General features: G+C 48.6%; 1 protein-coding gene across 2 annotated transcripts in view; it reads left to right on the top strand.

Moving 5' to 3' along the window:
* rundc3b (RUN domain containing 3b) overlaps nt 1–21774 on the top strand; it is a 56307-nt gene extending 34533 nt beyond the window's left edge. For both annotated transcript variants that reach the window (XM_079502937.1, XM_079502936.1), the window contains 3 exons: nt 9493–9650; nt 10896–11030; nt 21629–21774. In XM_079502937.1, coding sequence (XP_079359063.1) covers nt 9493–9650; nt 10896–11030; nt 21629–21632 — 297 coding nt within the window. In that variant the 3' untranslated portion in view covers nt 21633–21774. The remainder of the gene's footprint in view (nt 1–9492; nt 9651–10895; nt 11031–21628) is intronic.
* Nucleotides 21775–22075: the final 301 nt, after the last annotated feature.

The following is a 22075-nucleotide window of genomic DNA, read 5'->3' as shown; positions in this document are numbered from 1 at the left end:
ATCTTCAAATTTAAATCCGTTCTGAGGAGATCTGTCTCAGTCTGAATGCAACGACCTCATGAAGTGACCTGAGTCACATGTCAAACTGTCTGTCTGAATGCAACGACCTCATGAAGTGACCTGAGTCACATGTCAAACTGTCTGTCTGAATGCAACGACCTCATGAAGTGACCTGAGTCACATGTCAAACTGTCTGTCTGAATGCAACGACCTCATGAAGTGACCTGAGTCACATGTCAAACTGTCTGTCTGAATGCAACGACCTCATGAAGTGACCTGAGTCACATGTCAAACTGTCTGTCTGAATGTAACGACCTCATGAAGTGACCTGAGTCACATGTCAAACTGTCTGTCTGAATGCAACGACCTCATGAAGTGACCTGAGTCACATGTCAAACTGTCTGTCTGAATGCAACGACCTCATGAAGTGACCTGAGTCACATGTCAAACTGTCTGTCTGAATGCAACGACCACATGAAGTGACCTGAGTCACATGTCAAACTGTCTGTCTGAATGCAACGACCTCATGAAGTGACCTGAGTCACATGTCAAACTGTCTGTCTGAATGCAACGACCTCATGAAGTGACCTGAGTCACATGTCAAACTGTCTGTCTGAATGCAACGACCTCATGAAGTGACCTGAGTCACATGTCAAACTGTCTGTCTGAATGCAACGACCTCATGAAGTGACCTGAGTCACATGTCAAACTGTCTGTCTGAATGCAACGACCTCATGAAGTGACCTGAGTCACATGTCAAACTGTCTGTCTGAATGCAACGACCTCATGAAGTGACCTGAGTCACATGTCAAACTGTCTGTCTGAATGCAACGACCTCATGAAGTGACCTGAGTCACATGTCAAACTGTCTGTCTGAATGCAACGACCTCATGAAGTGACCTGAGTCACATGTCAAACTGTCTGTCTGAATGCAACGACCACATGAAGTGACCTGAGTCACATGTCAAACTGTCTGTCTGAATGCAACGACCACATGAAGTGACCTGAGTCACATGTCAAACTGTCTGTCTGAATGCAACGACCTCATGAAGTGACCTGAGTCACATGTCAAACTGTCTGTCTGAATGCAACGACCTCATGAAGTGACCTGAGTCACATGTCAAACTGTCTGTCTGAATGCAACGACCTCATGAAGTGACCTGAGTCACATGTCAAACTGTCTGTCTGAATGCAACGACCACATGAAGTGACCTGAGTCACATGTCAAACTGTCTGTCTGAATGCAACGACCTCATGAAGTGACCTGAGTCACATGTCAAACTGTCCAAACGTCACCCGCAGCGCGACCCGAGCGCTGCTGATGTGAGGTCATTACAGAGCGCGAGTATTTTAATTTAAGTAAAACAAACAAGAGAGAGAGAAAAACGAGAGCTAAAGAAAGAAAACAAGAGAGTTGTTTTACATGAATAATGTCTTCATTATGTCAGCATTACAGCGGACGCCGGACAAAAGGTCAAATCTGTACCAAAGTGTGGTCCTGCAGCTAAACCACGGTAGGCAGAAGATAGAACCCAAATGGTACTGCAGCTAAACCACGGTAGGCAGAAGATAGAACCCAAATGGTACTGCAGCTAAACCACGGTAGGCAGAAGATAGAACCCAAATGGTACTGCAGCTAAACCACGGTAGGCAGAAGATAGAACCCAAATGGTACTGCAGCTAAACCACGGTAGGCAGAAGATAGAACCCAAATGGTACTGCAGCTAAACCACGGTAGGCAGAAGATAGAACCCAAATGGTACTGCAGCTAAACCACGGTAGGCAGAAGATAGAACCCAAATGGTACTACAGCTAAACCACGGTAGGCAGAAGATAGAACCCAAATGGTACTGCAGCTAAACCACGGTAGGCAGAAGATAGAACCCAAATGGTACTGCAGCTAAACCACGGTAGGCAGAAGATAGAACCCAAATGGTACTGCAGCTAAACCACGGTAGGCAGAAGATAGAACCCAAATGGTACTGCAGCTAAACCACGGTAGGCAGAAGATAGAACCCAAATGGTACTGCAGCTAAACCACGGTAGGCAGAAGATAGAACCCAAAGTGTGGTACTGCAGCTAAACCACGGTAGGCAGAAGATAGAACCCAAAGTGTGATACTGCAGCTAAACCACGGTAGGCAGAAGATAGAACCCAAAGTGTGGTACTGCAGCTAAACCACGGTAGGCAGAAGATAGAACCCAAAGTGTGGTACTGCAGCTAAACCACGGTAGGCAGAAGATAGAACCCAAAGTGTGGTACTGCAGCTAAACCACGGTAGGCAGAAGATAGAACCCAAAGTGTGGTACTGCAGCTAAACCACGGTAGGCAGAAGATAGAACCCAAAGTGTGGTACTGCAGCTAAACCACGGTAGGCAGAAGATAGAACCCAAATGGTACTGCAGCTAAACCACGGTAGGCAGAAGATAGAACCCAAATGCAGGAGCCACAAGCAGGAAAGTTCAAATTAACGTATTTATTAAGTAAACAAAAGTAAAGCTTACAACAAGGAGTAGCAATGCAAACAGCAAAAATCAGGAAGTCCAAAAAGCAATCTCTTCAGAAAGAAAATGCAAACTGTACAAAAGTACAAACGCCCAAAAGTCAACAGAATGTCCAAAACTTACAATAGAGGGTAACCAGGAAGTTATGCAGGAATGCCCACTGAGTGGCAAAAAACTACGTTCTGGCCTTGACAGCCCAGACATCCACATAACAAAGTCATATCTGATTGCATTAAACAACATTAAACGATGTTAAACTCACTTTGCCTGTTGCTTTGCCACTCGACGTGCCACTCGACGTGCCACTCGACGTGCCACTCGACGTGCCACTCGACGTGCCACTCGACGTGCCACTCGACGTGCCACTCGATGTGCCACTCGACGTGCCACTCGACGTGCCACTCGACGTGCCACTCGACGTGCCACTCGACGTGCCATTCACTTTAAGCATGCGCATACCCTCTATAACCACAAAGCAGTAAGTCCAAGATGCAAACCTCTAGGCACGACGAAGAATCAGAGACTACAAGGAACGTTCTGGCAGAGTGTGTGTGTGTGTGTGTGTGTGTGTGTGTGTGTGTGTGTGTGTGTGTGTGTGTGTGTGTGTGTGTGTGTGTGTGTAATGAGTCCAGTTTTAAAGGGAGCAGGTTGATTGGAGAAGTGATCGCAGGTTTGTAAATGGCCAAGGAACTGCTGGGCTGATGAGGGGGTGGGGACGGGTGAGTAACTAGGACATGTGAGAGTGTGGGAGTGGCTGACAAGCAGACATGGTTCTATCAGAGAGGTGATTGAGGCTCAAACCAGACTGGTTCTATCAGAGTGGTGATTGAGGCTCAAACCAGACTGGTTCTATCAGAGTGGTGATTGAGGCTCAAACCAGACTGGTTCTATCAGAGTGGTGATTGAGGCTCAAACCAGACTGGTTCTATCAGAGTGGTGATTGAGGCTCAAACCAGACTGGTTCTATGAGAGTGGTGATTGAGGCTCAAACCAGACTGGTTCTATCAGAGTGGTGATTGAGGCTCAAACCAGACTGGTTCTATCAGAGTGGTGATTGAGGCTCAAACCAGACTGGTTCTATGAGAGTGGTGATTGAGGCTCAAACCAGACTGGTTCTATCAGAGTGGTGATTGAGGCTCAAACCAGACTGGTTCTATCAGAGTGGTGATTGAGGCTCAAACCAGACTGGTTCTATCAGAGAGGTGATTGAGGCTCAAACCAGACTGGTTCTATGAGAGTGGTGATTGAGGCTCAAACCAGACTGGTTCTATCAGAGTGGTGATTGAGGCTCAAACCAGACTGGTTCTATGAGAGTGGTGATTGAGGCTCAAACCAGACTGGTTCTATCAGAGTGGTGATTGAGGCTCAAACCAGACTGGTTCTATGAGAGTGGTGATTGAGGCTCAAACCAGACTGGTTCTATCAGAGTGGTGATTGAGGCTCAAACCAGACTGGTTCTATCAGAGTGGTGATTGAGGCTCAAACCAGACTGGTTCTATGAGAGTGGTGATTGAGGCTCAAACCAGACTGGTTCTATCAGAGTGGTGATTGAGGCTCAAACCAGACTGGTTCTATCAGAGAGGTGATTGAGGCTCAAACCAGACTGGTTCTATCAGAGAGGTGATTGAGGCTCAAACCAGACTGGTTCTATCAGAGAGGTGATTGAGGCTCAAACCAGACTGGTTCTATCAGAGTGGTGATTGAGGCTCAAACCAGACTGGTTCTATCAGAGTGGTGATTGAGGCTCAAACCAGACTGGTTCTATCAGAGTGGTGATTGAGGCTCAAACCAGAGTGGTGATTGAGGCTCAAACCAGACTGGTTCTATCAGAGTGGTGATTGAGGCTCAAACCAGACTGGTTCTATCAGAGAGGTGATTGAGGCTCAAACCAGACTGGTTCTATCAGAGAGGTGATTGAGGCTCAAACCAGACTGGTTCTATCAGAGAGGTGATTGAGGCTCAAACCAGACTGGTTCTATCAGAGAGGTGATTGAGGCTCAAACCAGACTGGTTCTATCAGAGAGGTGATTGAGGCTCAAACCAGACTGGTTCTATCAGAGAGGTGATTGAGGCTCAAACCATTAGACATAACTTTGAGGGATATAAGCGACAATATGATATTAAATATTATGTTTTAAAATTCATGTTATCTGGAGGACGTGGCACAGATCTGATTCAGACTTGTCTGCCTATTGGACACAACGTATGTTGACGTTGACCCCCTTCCCCTATTGGACACGACGTATGTTGACGTTGACCCCCTTCCCCTATTGGACACGACGTATGTTGACGTTGACCCCCTTCCCCTATTGGACACGACGTATGTTGACGTTGACCCCCTTCCCCTATTGGACACGACGTATGTCGACGTTGACCCCCTTCCCCTATTGGACACGACGTATGTTGACCCCCTTCCCCTATTGGACACGACGTATGTTGACGTTGACCCCCTTCCCATATTGGACACGACGTATGTTGACGTTGACCCCCTTCCCCTATTGGACACAACGTATGTTGACGTTGACCCCCTTCCCCTATTGGACACGACGTATGTTGACGTTGACCCCCTTCCCCTATTGGACATGACGTATGTTGACGTTGACCCCTTCCCCTATTGGACATGACGTATGTTGACGTTGACCCCTTCCCCTATTGGACATGACGTATGTTGACGTTGACCCCTTCCCCTATTGGACATGACGTATGTTGACGTTGACCCCTTCCCCTATTGGACATGACGTATGTTGACGTTGACCCCCTTCCCCTATTGGACACGACGTATGTCGACGTTGACCCCCTTCCCCTATTGGACACGACGTATGTTGACCCCCTTCCCCTATTGGACATGACGTATGTTGACGTTGACCCCCTTCCCCTATTGGACACGACGTATGTTGACGTTGACCCCTTCCCCTATTGAACACGACGTATGTTGACGTTGACCCCCTTCCCCTATTGGACATGACGTATGTTGACGTTGACCCCCTTCCCCTATTGGACACGACGTATGTTGACGTTGACCCCCTTCCCCTATTGGACACGACGTATGTTGACGTTGACCCCCTTCCCCTATTGGACACGACGTATGTTGACGTTGACCCCCTTCCCCTATTGGACACGACGTATGTTGACGTTGACCCCCTTCCCCTATTGGACACGACGTATGTTGACGTTGACCCCCTTCCCCTATTGGACACGACGTATGTTGACGTTGACCCCCTTCCCCTATTGGACACGACGTATGTCGACGTTGACCCCCTTCCCCTATTGGACACGACGTATGTTGACCCCCTTCCCCTATTGGACACGACGTATGTTGACGTTGACCCCCTTCCCCTATTGGACACGACGTATGTTGACGTTGACCCCCTTCCCCTATTGGACACGACGTATGGTGACGTTGACCCCCTTCCCATAGTGGACACGACGTATGTTGACGTTGACCCCCTTCCCCTATTGGACACGACGTATGTCGACGTTGACCCCCTTCCCCTATTGGACACGACGTATGTTGACGTTGACCCCCTTCCCCTATTGGACACGACGTATGTCGACGTTGACCCCCTTCCCCTATTGGACACGACGTATGTTGACGTTGACCCCCTTCCCCTATTGGACACGACGTATGTTGACGTTGACCCCCTTCCCCTATTGGACACGACGTATGTTGACGTTGACCCCCTTCCCCTATTGGACACGACGTATGTTGACCCCCTTCCCCTATTGGACACGACGTATGTTGACGTTGACCCCCTTCCCCTATTGGACACGACGTATGTTGACGTTGACCCCCTTCCCCTATTGGACACGACGTATGTTGACGTTGACCCCCTTCCCCTATTGGGGAACATACGTCGTGTCAATCACACCTGTGTGAACTGAGTGGTGCACCTCCCCTCTCCCCTCTCCCCCTGCCTCTCTCTCTGTAATTAGCACTAGGCAACAGTGCAACACTATCTCTCTCTCTCTGTTTCTGGCACAACAGCGCCACTTTTGCCCCTACTGGTACACATAGCCACACACATAGGTTAACACATAGGTTAAAACGGACATTGCTGCCCAGGCGGTGGCGTAACCGTCTGGGCACCCGACTGGTAATCCAGTCGCAGTGTGCCGCGGGTTCGACTCCCGAGCCCGACACGGCCTTTACTGCATGTCTTCCCCCATTCCCCTCTCCCGTTTCCTGTCAGCCTACTGTCTGTCCCTTCAAAAACCAATAAAAGGCGTAAGCCGCAAAAAAATATCTTAAAAAAAAAAAAAAACGGACATTGCTGTTCCTTGTAGTTGTGGCACCACTCAAAAACAACTTAATACTTCCTACGGTTAATATGAGCATCAAAGCAATATTTTAAATACTTTTTATTAGCACGTGCATTCCATACATTCCATAGGGCTGGACCACACACGGACATATGACATCATCAACTGGCGACAGTAGCGGTTCCTATATTGAGTGAAAGATTCTCTATTTATGAATAAAAGGTGTTGATTTTTGAGTGGTGCAAACCACTCCAACAACTGGCTTTGTTAGTACCCGTGTGTGTTTGTGCCTGTACGGGTGAGCATGGTTGCTATGGTTAGTATGTGACGTCACAGCTGATCAGGCTATATAAGACCTTGCACCACTCAGTTCACACGGGTGTGATTTTTTAATAAAGATAAAGACTTACTGCCCGATGGCAACAAGTCAAATTCAGAGCGAAGAGGGTGGGTGGAATCATTGTACATTGTTTTGGTTATGGAGCGGTTGTATAGGTCCCATGTCCTGAAGTTGTAGTTACGGTGGTCACCTCACCTGGTTATGGAGCGGTGGTCACCTCACCTGGTTATGGAGCGGTGGTCACCTCACCTGGTTATGGAGCGGTGGTCACCTCACCTGGTTATGGAGCGGTGGTCACCTCACCTGGTTATGGAGCGGTGGTCACCTCACCTGGTTATGGAGCGGTGGTCACCTCACCTGGTTATGGAGCGGTGGTCACCTCACCTGGTTATGGAGCGGTGGTCACCTCACCTGGTTATGGAGCGGTGGTCACCTCACCTGGTTATGGAGCGGTGGTCACCTCACCTGGTTATGGAGCGGTGGTCACCTCACCTGGTTATGGAGTGGTTGTATAGGTCCCATGTCCTGAAGTTGTAGTTGCGGTGGTCACCTCACCACCTTACGGTGGTCACCTCACCACCTTGCGGTGGTCACCTCACCACCGATAAATCAGACTATGGATAACTATTACGAACCCTATGACCATATATGGGGTCTTGGCTCCAAAGGAGTAATATATGAGTGCTGTCAAGGATCACAAACCCATTCAAGCAGAAGTGTACATTAATTGAGAAAAAAGTTTCACAATTCAAGATACAGGGCAAGCTTGTATATTTATGTCGTCAGGGTGGCCAAGGCTAAAACAACAAACAAAACTCCCCCCAACCCTACCTAGAAAATAAATAGTCTATACTACACCAAAAAGAAAATCACAATCTAGGCTCCCTGACTAAACAGAAAACAATGAGTCAAAACTGGGGCAACAAAAGAAATAGCAGCACACCCTTACCCTATACAGCTTCCCTGGTTGTGGTACACGCAGGCAAATGGTTTGGGACTTAGACAGTGGTTTATAATGAGTTTAACTTTAACAACTTTGTCTGACTAGTATTGGCTAGACAGAAGCACAGGGTCTCAGCAGCATGTGGTGTTTTGGGACAATGGCAAAAGAGGCTTGTGGGCTGTTCTCTCTCTCCTTTTAACTGGTTGGTGATGAGGCCCAGGTGTGTCACCATCTCCATGACACGCCTCCAATCTCCACTGCCACTCCCACCAGCCATCATCAGCACTGGAAAACACTCACAGTAGATTATACACAGACCAAAACACTATAGGGCCACATATGACCGTAACAATAACGCTTTAGTGACATTAAGGTCAAGGAAGCTGCTGTCAAACCAGGTGGCAATACGGTCCATGTGCTGGGAATACGGTCCATGTGCTGGGAATACGGTCCATGTGCTGGGAATACGGTCCATGTGCTCGGAGTAATACCAGGTGGCAATACGGTCCATGTGCTGGGAATACGGTCCATGTGCTGGGAATACGGTCCATGTGCTGGGAATACGGTCCATGTGCTGGGAATACGGTCCATGTGCTGGGAGTAATACCAGGTGGCAATACGGTCCATGTGCTGGGAATACGGTCCATGTGCTGGGAATACGGTCCATGTGCTGGGAATACGGTCCATGTGCTGGGAGTAATACCAGGTGGCAATACGGTCCATGTGCTGGGAGTATAAGGGGGGCTGGAAACACCCTCTAATTTTAGTTAGAGGGCACGTGTAATGTTTTAAGGCATATTTGTCTTATTAGCCAGGAATGCTTTTAACCACTAGACAAAAGGGATATCCCCAGTTGTCCGTCAGCGCCCGACAGGCTTCTTTTGTTTAAAGTGGGACAGTTGGTTTAATATAGTCCTTTTTATTGGCCTAACATATTGTCTATATACATATATTCATGAATCCACTTCCAGCTGACCGGCTGTCACTATTGGGCAATTTTTCTATAGGTGTTTCTTGTGACCCTACCATTAACATCCTATGGAAGGCAAAAATGTCAATCTTCCCTTATGCTTTTGTAGGCTCGGGGATCGTTTGGTTTTGCCTGAAGGCTGTCGTGATATGATGACGCAGTGTTGTGGAGCGTCAGTGTTGATGTTGTTAACTGTTTGAGGAGAAGCTTCAATAAACGGAGCGACCGGTGGCGTTCCAGTGATACAACTCCTTGTCATCTGTCCTAAAGAGAGTCTAAAGCCTGCATATTCGTCTAGCTGCGGCCGGCGCTACACTTTTAGTATCATGCGACATGTCAAACTACGGGGTTTTCATGATTCTGAATACATTCAAAATACATTTTGCACAAAAAACAAAACGAGCTGGTACGTCTCAGAGAGGCCCAGCTGTCTGACGCTGTGTGTGTGTGTGTGTGTGTGTGTGTGTGTGTGTAGGTGTATCTGGAGGACCTGGTGCGTCTCAGAGAGGCCCAGCTGTCTGACGTGGTGTCTCTCAACAGAGAGCTGCAGCGGACGCTGAGCGACGCTCACCTCAACCACAGCCTGGAGAAACAGCAGCTGCACCACATCGTCCTGGAGCTGCAGGACCAGCTGTGAGTCCGTGTGCACCCACGCACGCACGCACGCACGCACCCACGCACACACGCACGCACGCACGCACGCACGATACAATACATGGACGATATTGGTTCATTATGGCGATACGATACGATTCGATGATTTCAAATCGATACAGTAACTATTTAAAATACATTGACATTATTTTAAGCCAAGTAATTAAACCCCTCTTTTTTCTTTTTTCTTCTAAAAATTGCACAGGGTACAACATTTTGTTTGTTGTTTTTCTTCTTAATTAATAATTAATTGTTTGTCCCAAAACATGGTGTCTGTTGTCATGAGTTAATTGTCTCGATCCAAGTTGTCTTTGTCCACGGCTTAAAAGCTCTTTCAAATAAATCCTTAATGAAACGTCCATAGATTATATATAGAAAGCTAGGTGGCTCACCCGCGCTCTGGCCAATGTAGAGCCATGTTGCTACGTGGCGGCCATCTTACTTCGGGGCAGCATAACATTGTGTCTATGGGGCATGTACTTTTAAATAACCACTCATAACATTGTGTCTATGGGGCATGTACTTTTAAATAACCACTCATAACATTGTGTCTATGGGGCATGTACTTTTAAATAACCACTCATAACATTGTGTCTATGGGGCATGTACTTTTAAATAACCACTCATAACATTGTGTCTATGGGGCATGTACTTTTAAATAACCACTCATAACATTGTGTCTATGGGGCATGTACTTTTAAATAACCACTCATAACATTGTGTCTATGGGGCATCTACTTTTAAATAACCACAACTTGCTCAATTTTCAACCGATTTTCAAATCGTTTGGTTTGATATAAACGTCAGAGATGTCCGCATACTTTTATATGACATTTTTATTAAAAAATAAAATTAAGCAGATAAGTGTCCTGAATCATAGCCACGTTGACAACGTTTGTAATAAACCAACCCATTTGTAAATCCGTCAAGATTTGAGGGAGTTATGACGCCGGGTGAACTACGTCAGAGACTCCGCCTTGAGCCATCTAGCCTTTATATATGTCTATGGGAACGTCTATGGGAAAATTGAATGGGGAATTCTCTTCCGGGTCATGAAAGGTCATGAAAGGTCATGAAAGGTCATGAAAGGACTGCGACGCTCTCACTTTAATACACACATCATGATAACTGAAAGAAGACATTGAACTGTGTGTGTGTGTGTGTGTGTGTGTGTGTGTGTGTGTGTGTGTGTGTGTGTGTGTGTGTGTGCGTGCGTGCGTTCAGGACGGTTTTGAAGAACAACGATGCGCGCTCCAGACAGGAACTGACAGCTCATCTGACCAATCAGTGGCCTTCGCCGTGCGCCCCGGACACCAACGCCGTCGCCATGGACACGCTACTGTACAGGAAGTGGGACGAGTACGTACAGTAGGCCAGTGGTTCCCACAGTGGGGTCCGGGGACCCCTAGGGGGTCCTGGAGGGAGTTCCAGGGGGTCCGGGGACCCCTAGGGGGTCCTGGAGGGAGTTCCAGGGGGTCCGGGGACCCACAGGGGGTCCTGGAGGAAGTTCCAGGGGGTCCGGAGTTCCAGGGGGTCCGGGGACCCACAGGGGGTCCTGGAGGGAGTTCCAGGGGGTCCGGGGACCCCTAGGGGGTCCTGGAGGGAGTTCCAGGGGGTCCGGGGACCCACAGGGGGTCCTGGAGGAAGTTCCAGGGGGTCCGGGGACCCACAGGGGGTCCTGGAGGGAGTTCCAGGGGGTCCGGGGACCCCTAGGGGGTCCTGGAGGGAGTTCCAGGGGGTCCGGGGACCCACAGGGGGTCCTGGAGGGGTCCGGGACCCACAGGGGGTCCTGGAGGGAGTTCCAGGGGGTCCGGGGACCCCTAGGGGGTCCTGGAGGGAGTTCCAGGGGGTCCGGGGACCCACAGGGGGTCCTGGAGGGAGTTCCAGGGGGTGGTCCTGGAGGGAGTTCCAGGGGGTCCGGGGACCCCTAGGGGGTCCTGGAGGGAGTTCCAGGGGGTCCGGGACCCACAGGGGGTCCTGGAGGGAGTTCCAGGGGGTCCGGGGACCCCTAGGGGGTCCTGGAGGGAGTTCCAGGGGGTCCGGGGACCCACAGGGGGTCCTGGAGGGAGTTACAGGGGGTCCCATCCCCCAGCTAAATGATAGTTTGGAACCAAATGGACCCTTATATGGGTCTGTAACTCTGAGAGTGTACGGATGGAACCAACCATTTGTACAGTTTGTAGAGTTACATGAATGAAATGAAATATATCGTTTTAAATCGATATATCATATATGGATACAATGTCTACAATCTATGTAAATATATATCATATCGATACAATGTCTACAATCTATGTAAATATATATCATATCGATACAATGTCTACAATCTATGTAAATATATATCATATCGATACAATGTCTACAATCTATGTAAATATATATCATATCGATACAATGTCTACAATCTATGTAAATATATATCATATCGATACAATGTCTACAATCTATGTAAATGCTCCCATACCCTGGGGGGCCCCACAATGCTCCCATACCCTGGCACAACACATGTTCCCATACCCTGGGGGGCCCCACAATGCTCCCATACCCTGGGGGGCCCCACAATGCTCCCATACCCTGGCACAACACATGTTCAGATCCATAACGTCAATAAGGGGTTCTAGAACCGGTAAATGAAAATCATATCACCCCTATGAGCCACGGTGTAATAGACTGACCCACTCATCGCTGGTGTGTGTGCATGCGCAGTAATGCACATGTTTCCAGAGTCTGGAGCAGCTGTCAGCGGACATGAGTGTGTCTCAGTCATCCCTGGACCCCCTACACCCCCCTGGACCCCCTGGACCCCCACACCCCCCCAGGACCCCCTGGACCCCCACGGTACTGAACCATCACACCCCCCCTGGACCCCCTACACCCCCCACACCCCCCCTGGACCCCCACACCCCCCCAGGACCCCCTGGACCCCCCACGGTACTGAACCATCACACCCCCCCTGGACCCCCTACACCCCCCACACCCCCCCTGGACCCCCACACCCCCCCAGGACCCCCCACACCTCCCCAGGACCTCCTGGACCCCCCACACCCCCCCTGGACCCCCAGGACCCCCCACACCCCCCCAGGACCTCCTGGACCCCCCACACCCCCCCTGTACCCCCCACACCCCCCCTGGACCCCCTGGACCCCCCACACCCCCCCTGTACCCCCCACACCCCCCCTGGACCCCCTGGACCCCCCACACCCCCCCAGGACCTCCTGGACCCCCCACACCCCCCCAGGAACCCCTGGACCCCCCACACCCCCCCAGGGCCCCCCACACCCCCCCTGGACCCCCCACACCCCCCCAGGACCTCCTGGACCCCCACACCCCCCTGGACCCCCCACACCCCCCCAGGACCTCCTGGACCCCCCACCCCCCCCCTGGACCCCCTGGACCCCCCACACCCCCCCTGGACCCCCACACCCCCCCAGGACCCCCTGGACCCCCCACGGTACTGAACCATCACACCCCCCCAGGACCCCCTGGACCCCCACACCCCCCCAGGACCCCCTGGACCCCCCCACACCCCCCCTGGACCCCCACACCCCCCCACACCCCCCCTGGACCCCCAGGACCCCCCACACCCCCCCAGGACCTCCTGGACCCCCCACACCCCCCCCAGGACCCCCCACACCCCCCCAGGACCTCCTGGACCCTCCACACCCCCCCTGGACCCCCAGGACCCCCCACACCCCCCCAGGACCTCCTGGACCCCCCACACCCCTCCAGGACCTCCTGGACCCCCCACACCCCCCCTGGACCCCCCCACACCCCCCCTGGACCCCCTGGACCCCCCACACCCCCCCTGGACCCCCTGGACCCCCACACCCCCCCAGGACCCCCCACACCCCCCCTGGACCCCCCACGGTACAGCAGTGGTTCCCAAACAGGACCCCCAAAATCATTAGCCCGCGGACCCCCCTCCCCCCATTTGAAAAGATATGCCAGGGACCCTCATATGCCTCTAGCAGTGATTCTCAACCTGTTTAATTTCAAGGACCCCCAGTTTGACATGCATTAGTCTACGGACCCCCCATTTAATGGCATTTCTATCTCTGGGACCCCCAATTTATTATTGTAAAATCAATGTTAATTTAACTTAACTTAAATGGAACCAAATGGTTTGGTTCCATTTGTACACTCTCAGAGTTACAGACCCATAAGGGTCCATTTGGTTCCTATAACTGTCATTTAGCTGGGGACCCCCTGGAACTCCCTCAAGGACCGTAGTATCAATATTATATCCATAACATGATGTTAAATAATAATAAATTGCATTTTTATGGCACTTTTCTATGCACTACGTGCCTACTCAAAGCGCTTTCAATGGTTCATTCATTCATACATTGGGAGGTGAAGCGGCGAACAGTCGACACCAGTGTCCTCACTTCCCACATTCACACACCGACGGTGGCGAGCTCACACCGACCGACTCATTGGAGGCAGTGTAGGGTTCAGTGTCTCACTGGAGGCAGGGTGGGGTTCAGTGTCTCATTGGAGGCAGGGTGGGGTTCAGTGTCTCACTGGAGGCAGGGTGGGGTTCAGTGTCTCATTGGAGGCAGGGTGGGGTTCAGTGTCTCATTGGAGGCAGTGTGGGGTTCAGTGTATTAGAGGCAGTGTGGGGTTCAGTGTCTCATTGGAGGCAGGGTGGGGTTCAGTGTCTCACTGGAGGCAATGTGGGGTTCAGTGTCTCATTGGAGACAGTGTGGGGTTCAGTGTCTCATTGGAGGCAGGGTGGGGTTCAGTGTCTCACTGGAGGCAATGTGGGGTTCAGTGTCTCATTGGAGACAGTGTGGGGTTCAGTGTCTCATTGGAGGCAGTGTGGGGTTCAGTGTCTCATTGGAGGCAGGGTGGGGTTCAGTGTCTCATTGGAGGCAGTGTGGGGTTCAGTGTCTCACTGGAGGCAATGTGGGGTTCAGTGTCTCATTGGAGACAGTGTGGGGTTCAGTGTCTCATTGGAGGCAGTGTGGGGTTCAGTGTCTCATTGGAGACAGTGTGGGGTTCAGTGTCTCATTGGAGGCAGTGTGGGGTTCAGTGTCTCATTGGAGGCAGGGTGGGGTTCAGTGTCTCATTGGAGGCAGTGTGGGGTTCAGTGTCTCACTGGAGGCAATGTGGGGTTCAGTGTCTCATTGGAGACAGTGTGGGGTTCAGTGTCTCATTGGAGGCAGTGTGGGGTTCAGTGTCTCATTGGAGACAGTGTGGGGTTCAGTGTCTCATTGGAGGCAGTGTGGGGTTCAGTGTCTCATTGGAGACAGTGTGGGGTTCAGTGTCTCATTGGAGGCAGGGTGGGGTTCAGTGTCTAATTAGAGGCAGTGTGGGGTTCAGTGTCTCACTGGAGGCAGGGTGGGGTTCAGTGTCTCATTGGAGGTAATGTAGGGTTCAGTGTCTTGCCCAAGGACACTTCGACATGTGGACAGGAGGAGGAGCCGGGATTCGAACTGCCGACCCAGGGATCATTGGACGACCCGCTCTACCTCCTGAGCAGTGTTGGGCAGTAGCTAGCTAGCTATTTCAGACCCGGTTCCGACATTGCGGATCCGGAGCCGGTTCCATCGCTTTTTTATTAACGGTTCCCCAAACGGTTCTCATCAGTCGTCATTTAGCTCCGCTGTGTCTGTGTGTGCATGCAAGCAGTGAAGCAGAGCCTGGGGTGGGTGAGGTCGGGGTACGCCCACTGTTCTGTGCATTCAGCGACCTCCGCGGAGCGAGTGGGACAGTATGTCGCACAGATCTCCAAAGTGTGGTTAACAGAGAGGGAAATGTCTGAGGCTGAGCACGCAAAGTGCAATAAATGCGACGCTATAGTTCCCTGCAAAGGTTGTTGCAACTTGTACCACATCCACATTGAGGAAACATCAAAATCAATATGCCTACACGAGTCCACAACTCACGAGAATAATCTAGGCACATCGCGTTTGAGAGCCATGCGGAAAGCCGTGCCCGCTCTCCCCGCAGCTCCACCACAGCCGGCGGGGGACGATCTGATGCAAGGCTGGTTTACTTTCCCCAGGCTAGTAACGTAATAGAAAATACAAACTACTAACGTCTACAGAGCTTTTCATTAGGCATATTGTACAACTGTTGTTAATGGTGTTAATTTAGAATGCCAATGACTCGATGTCTTTCTGTATGATATGTTATGAATCACGTTAACTATAGAGCCAAATCAATTTGTCTGCACTTATTTTTACAACTTATAAGCAACTCAACTGCTTTTGATTTGGCTCTAAATTAATCGCGTGACTGGAACAGGAACGTAGCCTACAGTTCAATACAAGGTCTGCTAAGAGGATTTTATAATCCAAGAAAGCACTATGGCTTGTTTCCATTAGGGTAAGGGGTCCTTCATATTAAATTAATCTGAACATTAAGACAACATTTGTCACCACAACAATATGTGTACTGTATATTTAATATACAGTACAAATTGCAACAATATCATTGTTGGTGGTGGTGAAGTTTAAATAATAGTGCCACCTCATAATTGTAAAGTGCATTTTCAATAATTGAATTAATGAATGTGTTTATTATGTACTTGGTTAGGTTAGTTATAATATAAGCATAATCTATGACAGAAAAAAGGGGGAAAAAATAATATTAGGATCCGTTAAGGGAACCGTTAGGATCCGCAACCGTTAAGAGGGATCCGGGAAGGATCCGGAACCGTTAAGAGGGAACCGTTAGGATCCGGATCCGTTAAGAGGGAACCGTTAGGATCCGGATCCGTTAAGAGGGAACCGTTAGGATCCGCAACCGTTAAGAGGGATCCGGGAAGGATCCGGAACCGTTAAGAGGGAACCGTTAGGATCCGGATCCGTTAAGAGGGAACCGTTAGGATCCGGAACCGTTAAGAGGGATCCGGGAAGGATCCGGAACCGTTAAGAGGGAACCGTTAGGATCCGGAACCGTTAAGAGGGATCCGGGAAGGATCCGGAACCGTTAAGAGGGATCCGGGAAGGATCCGGAACCGTTAAGAGGGAACCGTTAGGATCCGGATCCGTTAAGAGGGATCCGGGAAGGATCCGGAACCGTTAAAATCCTAACGAATCCCAACCCTAGTAGCGACGCTACATAGCTTAACTACATTTATCAGTAGCAAGATGGTAGCGTCGCTCCTTTTGAACCAAGTAGCGTTTTCTGTAGTGTAGCTATTGTTAGACCCAAGTAGTGACGTAACGTCCAACAAACGCTATACGTTACAAATTGACTGTTAACCGTTTCCGTCCATCCGACGTGTCAGCACGTTCTAGGGGTCCCAATCGACGCGTACATCCGATGTGTGAGGACGTCTTAGCGCATCCTCAATGATACGGGGCGAGATAAGAATATTCTGAATTTTTTCCTTTTTTTTATTTGTCAGTTCGCCTTTCGGCTACCGTATGCTACACTCTAGGCAATTGTTAGCTTACCATTGACATAGCCGTTAGCGCGGCGGAAAGAATGACTCGTCTCTCCTAATCCAGGGCGCTTTCCGTGGTGTTGAACGGATCGATATACTGGCGCTTCATTTCTGCTCCTCATCCGTCTCTCCCGCAAAATATAAACGCTTTTTGGATAATATATCATATAAATTAAAACGATCGCAATGTAAGCTAGCTATGTAAAGTAAACTTTTTTTGTGGATTGTTTCCGGGTCATGGGTTTCCAAGTAAAAGCGGCCATGTTGTTCCGGCACCCCAGAGCTCCTATTTTGAAGGACTTCCGGCACTGATTGTGTTAAATAAAGATTTGTGGATAAACAAAAAATCCATGGAAAAAATCCATGATGATTGGTTGGTTTAGATAAGAAGAGTCTGCCGACTCTATAGCCTACTATACATCCTGCGTCTACTACATCCTGTAAGTTCACTTAAGAAATAAAAGTATTGTTACAAGTAGCTTTTATTTTGAAGAGGAAGAGGAAGTTGTTTCGGTTGTAGCCAGCTGCCATGACAGTGCCGGTGGTGACGGTGGAATAATAATAACATGCGTTAAGCCCCAAAAAACCGCATGCGTCTTTGACTTAAACAATGTAGCCTTGTAGGCTAAACACTTTGGAGTTACGTTAAACATGGTAGATCTGATCTGTGGCTGCGTCATTAGGTGAGTACTAGTTTAATGAATTGTTTAAAGGCGTAGTGAAACGGAAATGGTGGACATTTTATTTTGAAGTTTCAGACGGTCTCAAGTTGAAACACCGCTATGAAGTTTCTGAACCAATCAGAGCGTCGCATCCCTTCAGGGGATGGGACGGTAGCTAGGGACAGGTAGCTATGCTACGCAGGACAGCGTGTGGATGTTTGTTTACAAATCAGATAGTCGGCCAGCTTTACCAGTTTACTCTTAATGTGGCTTATTTCTACCCTATAACGTTTTCAGATACATTGTTTTAGCGTGATTAAGTTGAAACCGAGTAATACACTCTCTGGATGTTATCTAGAATGGGAATAAAAACGGAAGATTTCTGTAATCAGTAGCAGCTGTGCAGCCTGTGCTGGACGGATGCGGAGATATGGGGAATTAAACTGGTGAGCTTCATTTTTATTGGCTTTTATCGATGTGGGCCTCGACACGTCATCATGCAGCACGTTTTCGTTTTCAGGAAGTAATACAAAATATTTTTTATGTACTTTTGATATAAAAACACAAAAATTAGAATTTTCCCATTTTTTTGGCATCCATTGTTAGGTATGCCCATATGATGACCACAGATATGGTCTATGTAGTTCATACGTGGGTCCACGGTGGTGGTGGTGGTGGTGGTGTTGTTGTCCATGCGCCGCGGTGCGCACCGTGGAGAGGGCATTATGCGCGCTGCTGGCTGGTTGGAGCGCAGCGCAACAGCCTTTCTGTCCAGTCCTACGTGTATAGGCTGGCGATTGTGGCGAATTATATTCGTAAATAAAGAGAGAGCTATAAAGGGGATATTGTCTATGGTCAGTTCATGGTGTGTATCATTCTCATTTTTAACCATAGAGTTAATTAGGGCCGTAATAATGCGGCGCAATGACGGTAGGCAGTAGCCTAATAGCCTACAATGTAAACAACTTACGCAAGCATTAAAAAACGGGTTTTAATTGTCGGGTAACGGAAAATAACGGAAAATAATCTAACTTGTTACTTTTCTCAGAAGGTAATCTGTAACGGTAAGGGATTATTTGTATGGGCAGTAATCCAGTAACCTAACGACGTTACTTTAGAAAGTAACGATGCCCAACACTGATATTAACTTAGGGTTACAGTTAAATATGAACCATACCAATACCTGACCCATCCCACCAAACACCACCTCACCCCCCCTGCAACCTTGGTACCTGTAGTGTAGGAGCATATTTAAGAGGAGAGAGAGAGACAGCAAGGTGAGACTGATGCAGGCACAAACATAAGGTACTTCAGACAGAAAGGTGAGACTAATGCAGGCACAAACATAAGGTACTTCAGACAGAAAGGTGAGACTGATGCGGGCACAAACATAAGGTACTTCAGACAGTCATATTTAAGAGGAGAGAGAGACAGCAAGGTGAGACTAATGCAGGCACAAACATAAGGTACTTCAGACAGCAAGGTGAGACTGATGCAGGCACAAACATAAGGTACTACAGACAGCAAGGTGAGACTGATGCAGGCACAAACATAAGGTACTACAGACAGCAAGGTGAGACTAATGCAGGCACAAACATAAGGTACTTCAGACAGAAAGGTGAGACTGATGCGGGCACAAACATAAGGTACTTCAGACAGCAAGGTGAGACTGATGCAGGCACAAACATAAGGTACTTCAGACAGACCAGTTTCAATGTTGATTACCCCATGCTGCTTATTTCCATACTTAAAAAGGTATAAATGTTACATAGGATTCAAGTTCTGGCACAACAATGTGTTTGTTCTATTCTATTGATGTCCGTTCATGTAAAGATGGATTTCGTTAATGTCTGTTTTGTGAGACAAATGTTTCTTGCACTTTTTCTTTGGCCAGGTTATTGTCATTTTGCTACTGTGGTTTGAGGTGAAACTGTAGTTTATCCTGTGCTGAAAAGCTGTAGCCTGTAGTTTAGCCTGTAGCTGTAGCCTGTAGTTTATCCTGTGCTGAAAAGTCTCCATTCTGTCTGTCTCATACTGTGGTTTGAGGTGAAACTGTAGTTTATCCTGTGCTGAAAAGTCTCCATTCCAATAGAGATAGTTTTGGTTTCTTTAGGAAGACATTTATGTTGATTTTCAGCTTTTGTAAAAAGTCCTATAAATCACATTCAGGGCTATATCATATTTCAGTAAGTATGATGCATCACATTTCAGTAAGTATGATGCATCATATTTCAGTAAGTATGATGCATCATATTTCAGTAAGTATGATGCATCATATTTCAGTAAGTATGATGCATCATATTTCAGTAAGTATGATGCATATTTGCATTCTTTGGCCGGTTGTGTAATTTGTTCAGAACCATACGAATAACTATGTTGCAGTGGAATCAGCTGATGTCTTACTCTAGCCGTATGTAATAAATTGATGTCATTTTGAGTTTTTGACCACACTTGGTGTGTTTGATTATTGTTTCACTGCCTTTAACTTATTACGTTTCCACAGTTTTTTCCTCGTACTTAATACATATTTTGTACATGGTACCGCAAGGTACATTAATACAAGTAAATGTGAAAAAGTTGACACCAAAAGCCAGACAGAGGGCTTGTTTCCAGTTTGTTTTTTAATAAACAATCAAACTCAGCATTTTTGCCTGCCTATTTGTTCGGTGGAAACTTGATCATGAAGTTGATAAAAACATGAATAAAAAACAAGTAGTGTCCATGTAGCTAGCTACTTTTGCCATGTAGCTTATAGTGTAGCTTGCTACAATTCTCTGGGGATAGCTTGTTGTAGTTGAGCTATATTTAATAGAGAGTAACTGGTAGTGTAGTAGCTTGTTGTAGTTGAGCTATATTTAATAGAGAGTAACTGGTAGTGTAGTAGCTTCCACTGCTCCTGAGCCACAGACGTTGTAGTTGAGCTATATTTAATAGAGAGTAACTGGTAGTGTAGTAGCTTCCACTGTAACTGGTAGTGTAGTAGCTTCCACTGTAAATGGTAGTGTAGCTGAAAAGAAGAAAAGAAGAAAAACAACAAAAAAAGTGTTGTAACCTGCCGTTTTTTTCTTCTTTCTAATTATTTGTTTGGTCCAAAATATTGTTTGTGTTGTCATGAGTTGTCACGACTCGAGTTGGCTTTGTCCGCGGCGTAACCGTCTTTAAATAAATACTTTAAGAAATGTCTATGAGAATAATGCATTGGGTTTCATTTCCTGGTCCAGGGTAGGAGGCGGGACTGCGACGCTCTATACAGGAGTAACGCGTCATATTGTGTAATATTGCAATTATACAACACCCTTAAAACTAAGAAAATCGAAAAAAAATGTAATGACAGATGTAGTCACTACGGCCACAAACGTCCCAAGAAACTAGCTAGCCTAGCCACCGAATTTGCTAGCGCTCTGGGAGAACAGAGCAGCTGAATTCTTTGTTTTTATTAGGTGTGGAGTGGTGCTCGTTTGATCCACGTCTAGAAGGCTGTTTCATCAGATATCAGATTGCTTCCTCGAAACGACCTGTTTCATAATTCTATGTATTTGATGAAGTCTTTTCCACGGACAGCGCACATATTGATGGTTCTCGCTCGGCATCAATGGTGCGTACCTGTCCGTCCTGTGGTCTGTCTGTAGGTAAGGAGGTGTCTCATCAATGGTGCGTACCTGTCCGTCCTGTGGTCTGTAGTAAGGAGGTGTCTCATCAATGGTGCGTACCTGTCCGTCCTGTGGTCTGTAGTAAGGAGGTGTCTCATCAATGGTGCGCACCTGTCCGTCCTGTGGTCTGTCTGTAGTAAGGAGGTGTCTCATCAATGGTGCGTATCTGTCCGTCCTGTGGTCTGTAGTAAGGAGGTGTCTCATTAATGGTGCGTATCTGTCCGTCCTGTGGTCTGTCTGTAGGTAAGGAGGTGTCTCCGTCTTTCAGAGGTCTGTGTGGCTCGCTGACGTCGGTGGCCAGCTACAAGTCACTGGTCAGCCTCAGGTCCAGTCCCACTCCCACCTGCACAGAGATGAGCAGCCCAGGCCTGAGCCCCTCCTGAGGACAACACCCCACCACCAAGGAGATGAGCAGCCCAGGCCTCAGCCCCTCCTGAGGACAACACCCCACCACCAAGGAGATGAGCAGCCCAGGCCTCAGCCCCTCCTGAGGACAACACCCCACCACCAAGGAGATGAACAGCCCAGGCCTCAGCCCCTCCTGAGGACAACACCCCACCACCAAGGAGATGAACAGCCCAGGCCTCAGCCCCTCCTGAGGACAACACCCCACCACCAAGGAGATGAACAGTCCAGACCTCAGCCCCTCCTGAGGACAACACCCCACCACCAAGGAGATGAGCAGCCCAG

This window comes from Electrona antarctica (assembly GCF_951216825.1).
Source record: "Electrona antarctica genome assembly, chromosome: 6".
Taxonomy (NCBI): Eukaryota; Metazoa; Chordata; class Actinopteri; order Myctophiformes; family Myctophidae; genus Electrona; species Electrona antarctica.
Note: the sequence above shows the minus strand (reverse complement) of the source record. Positions and strands in the feature narration are given on the sequence as shown.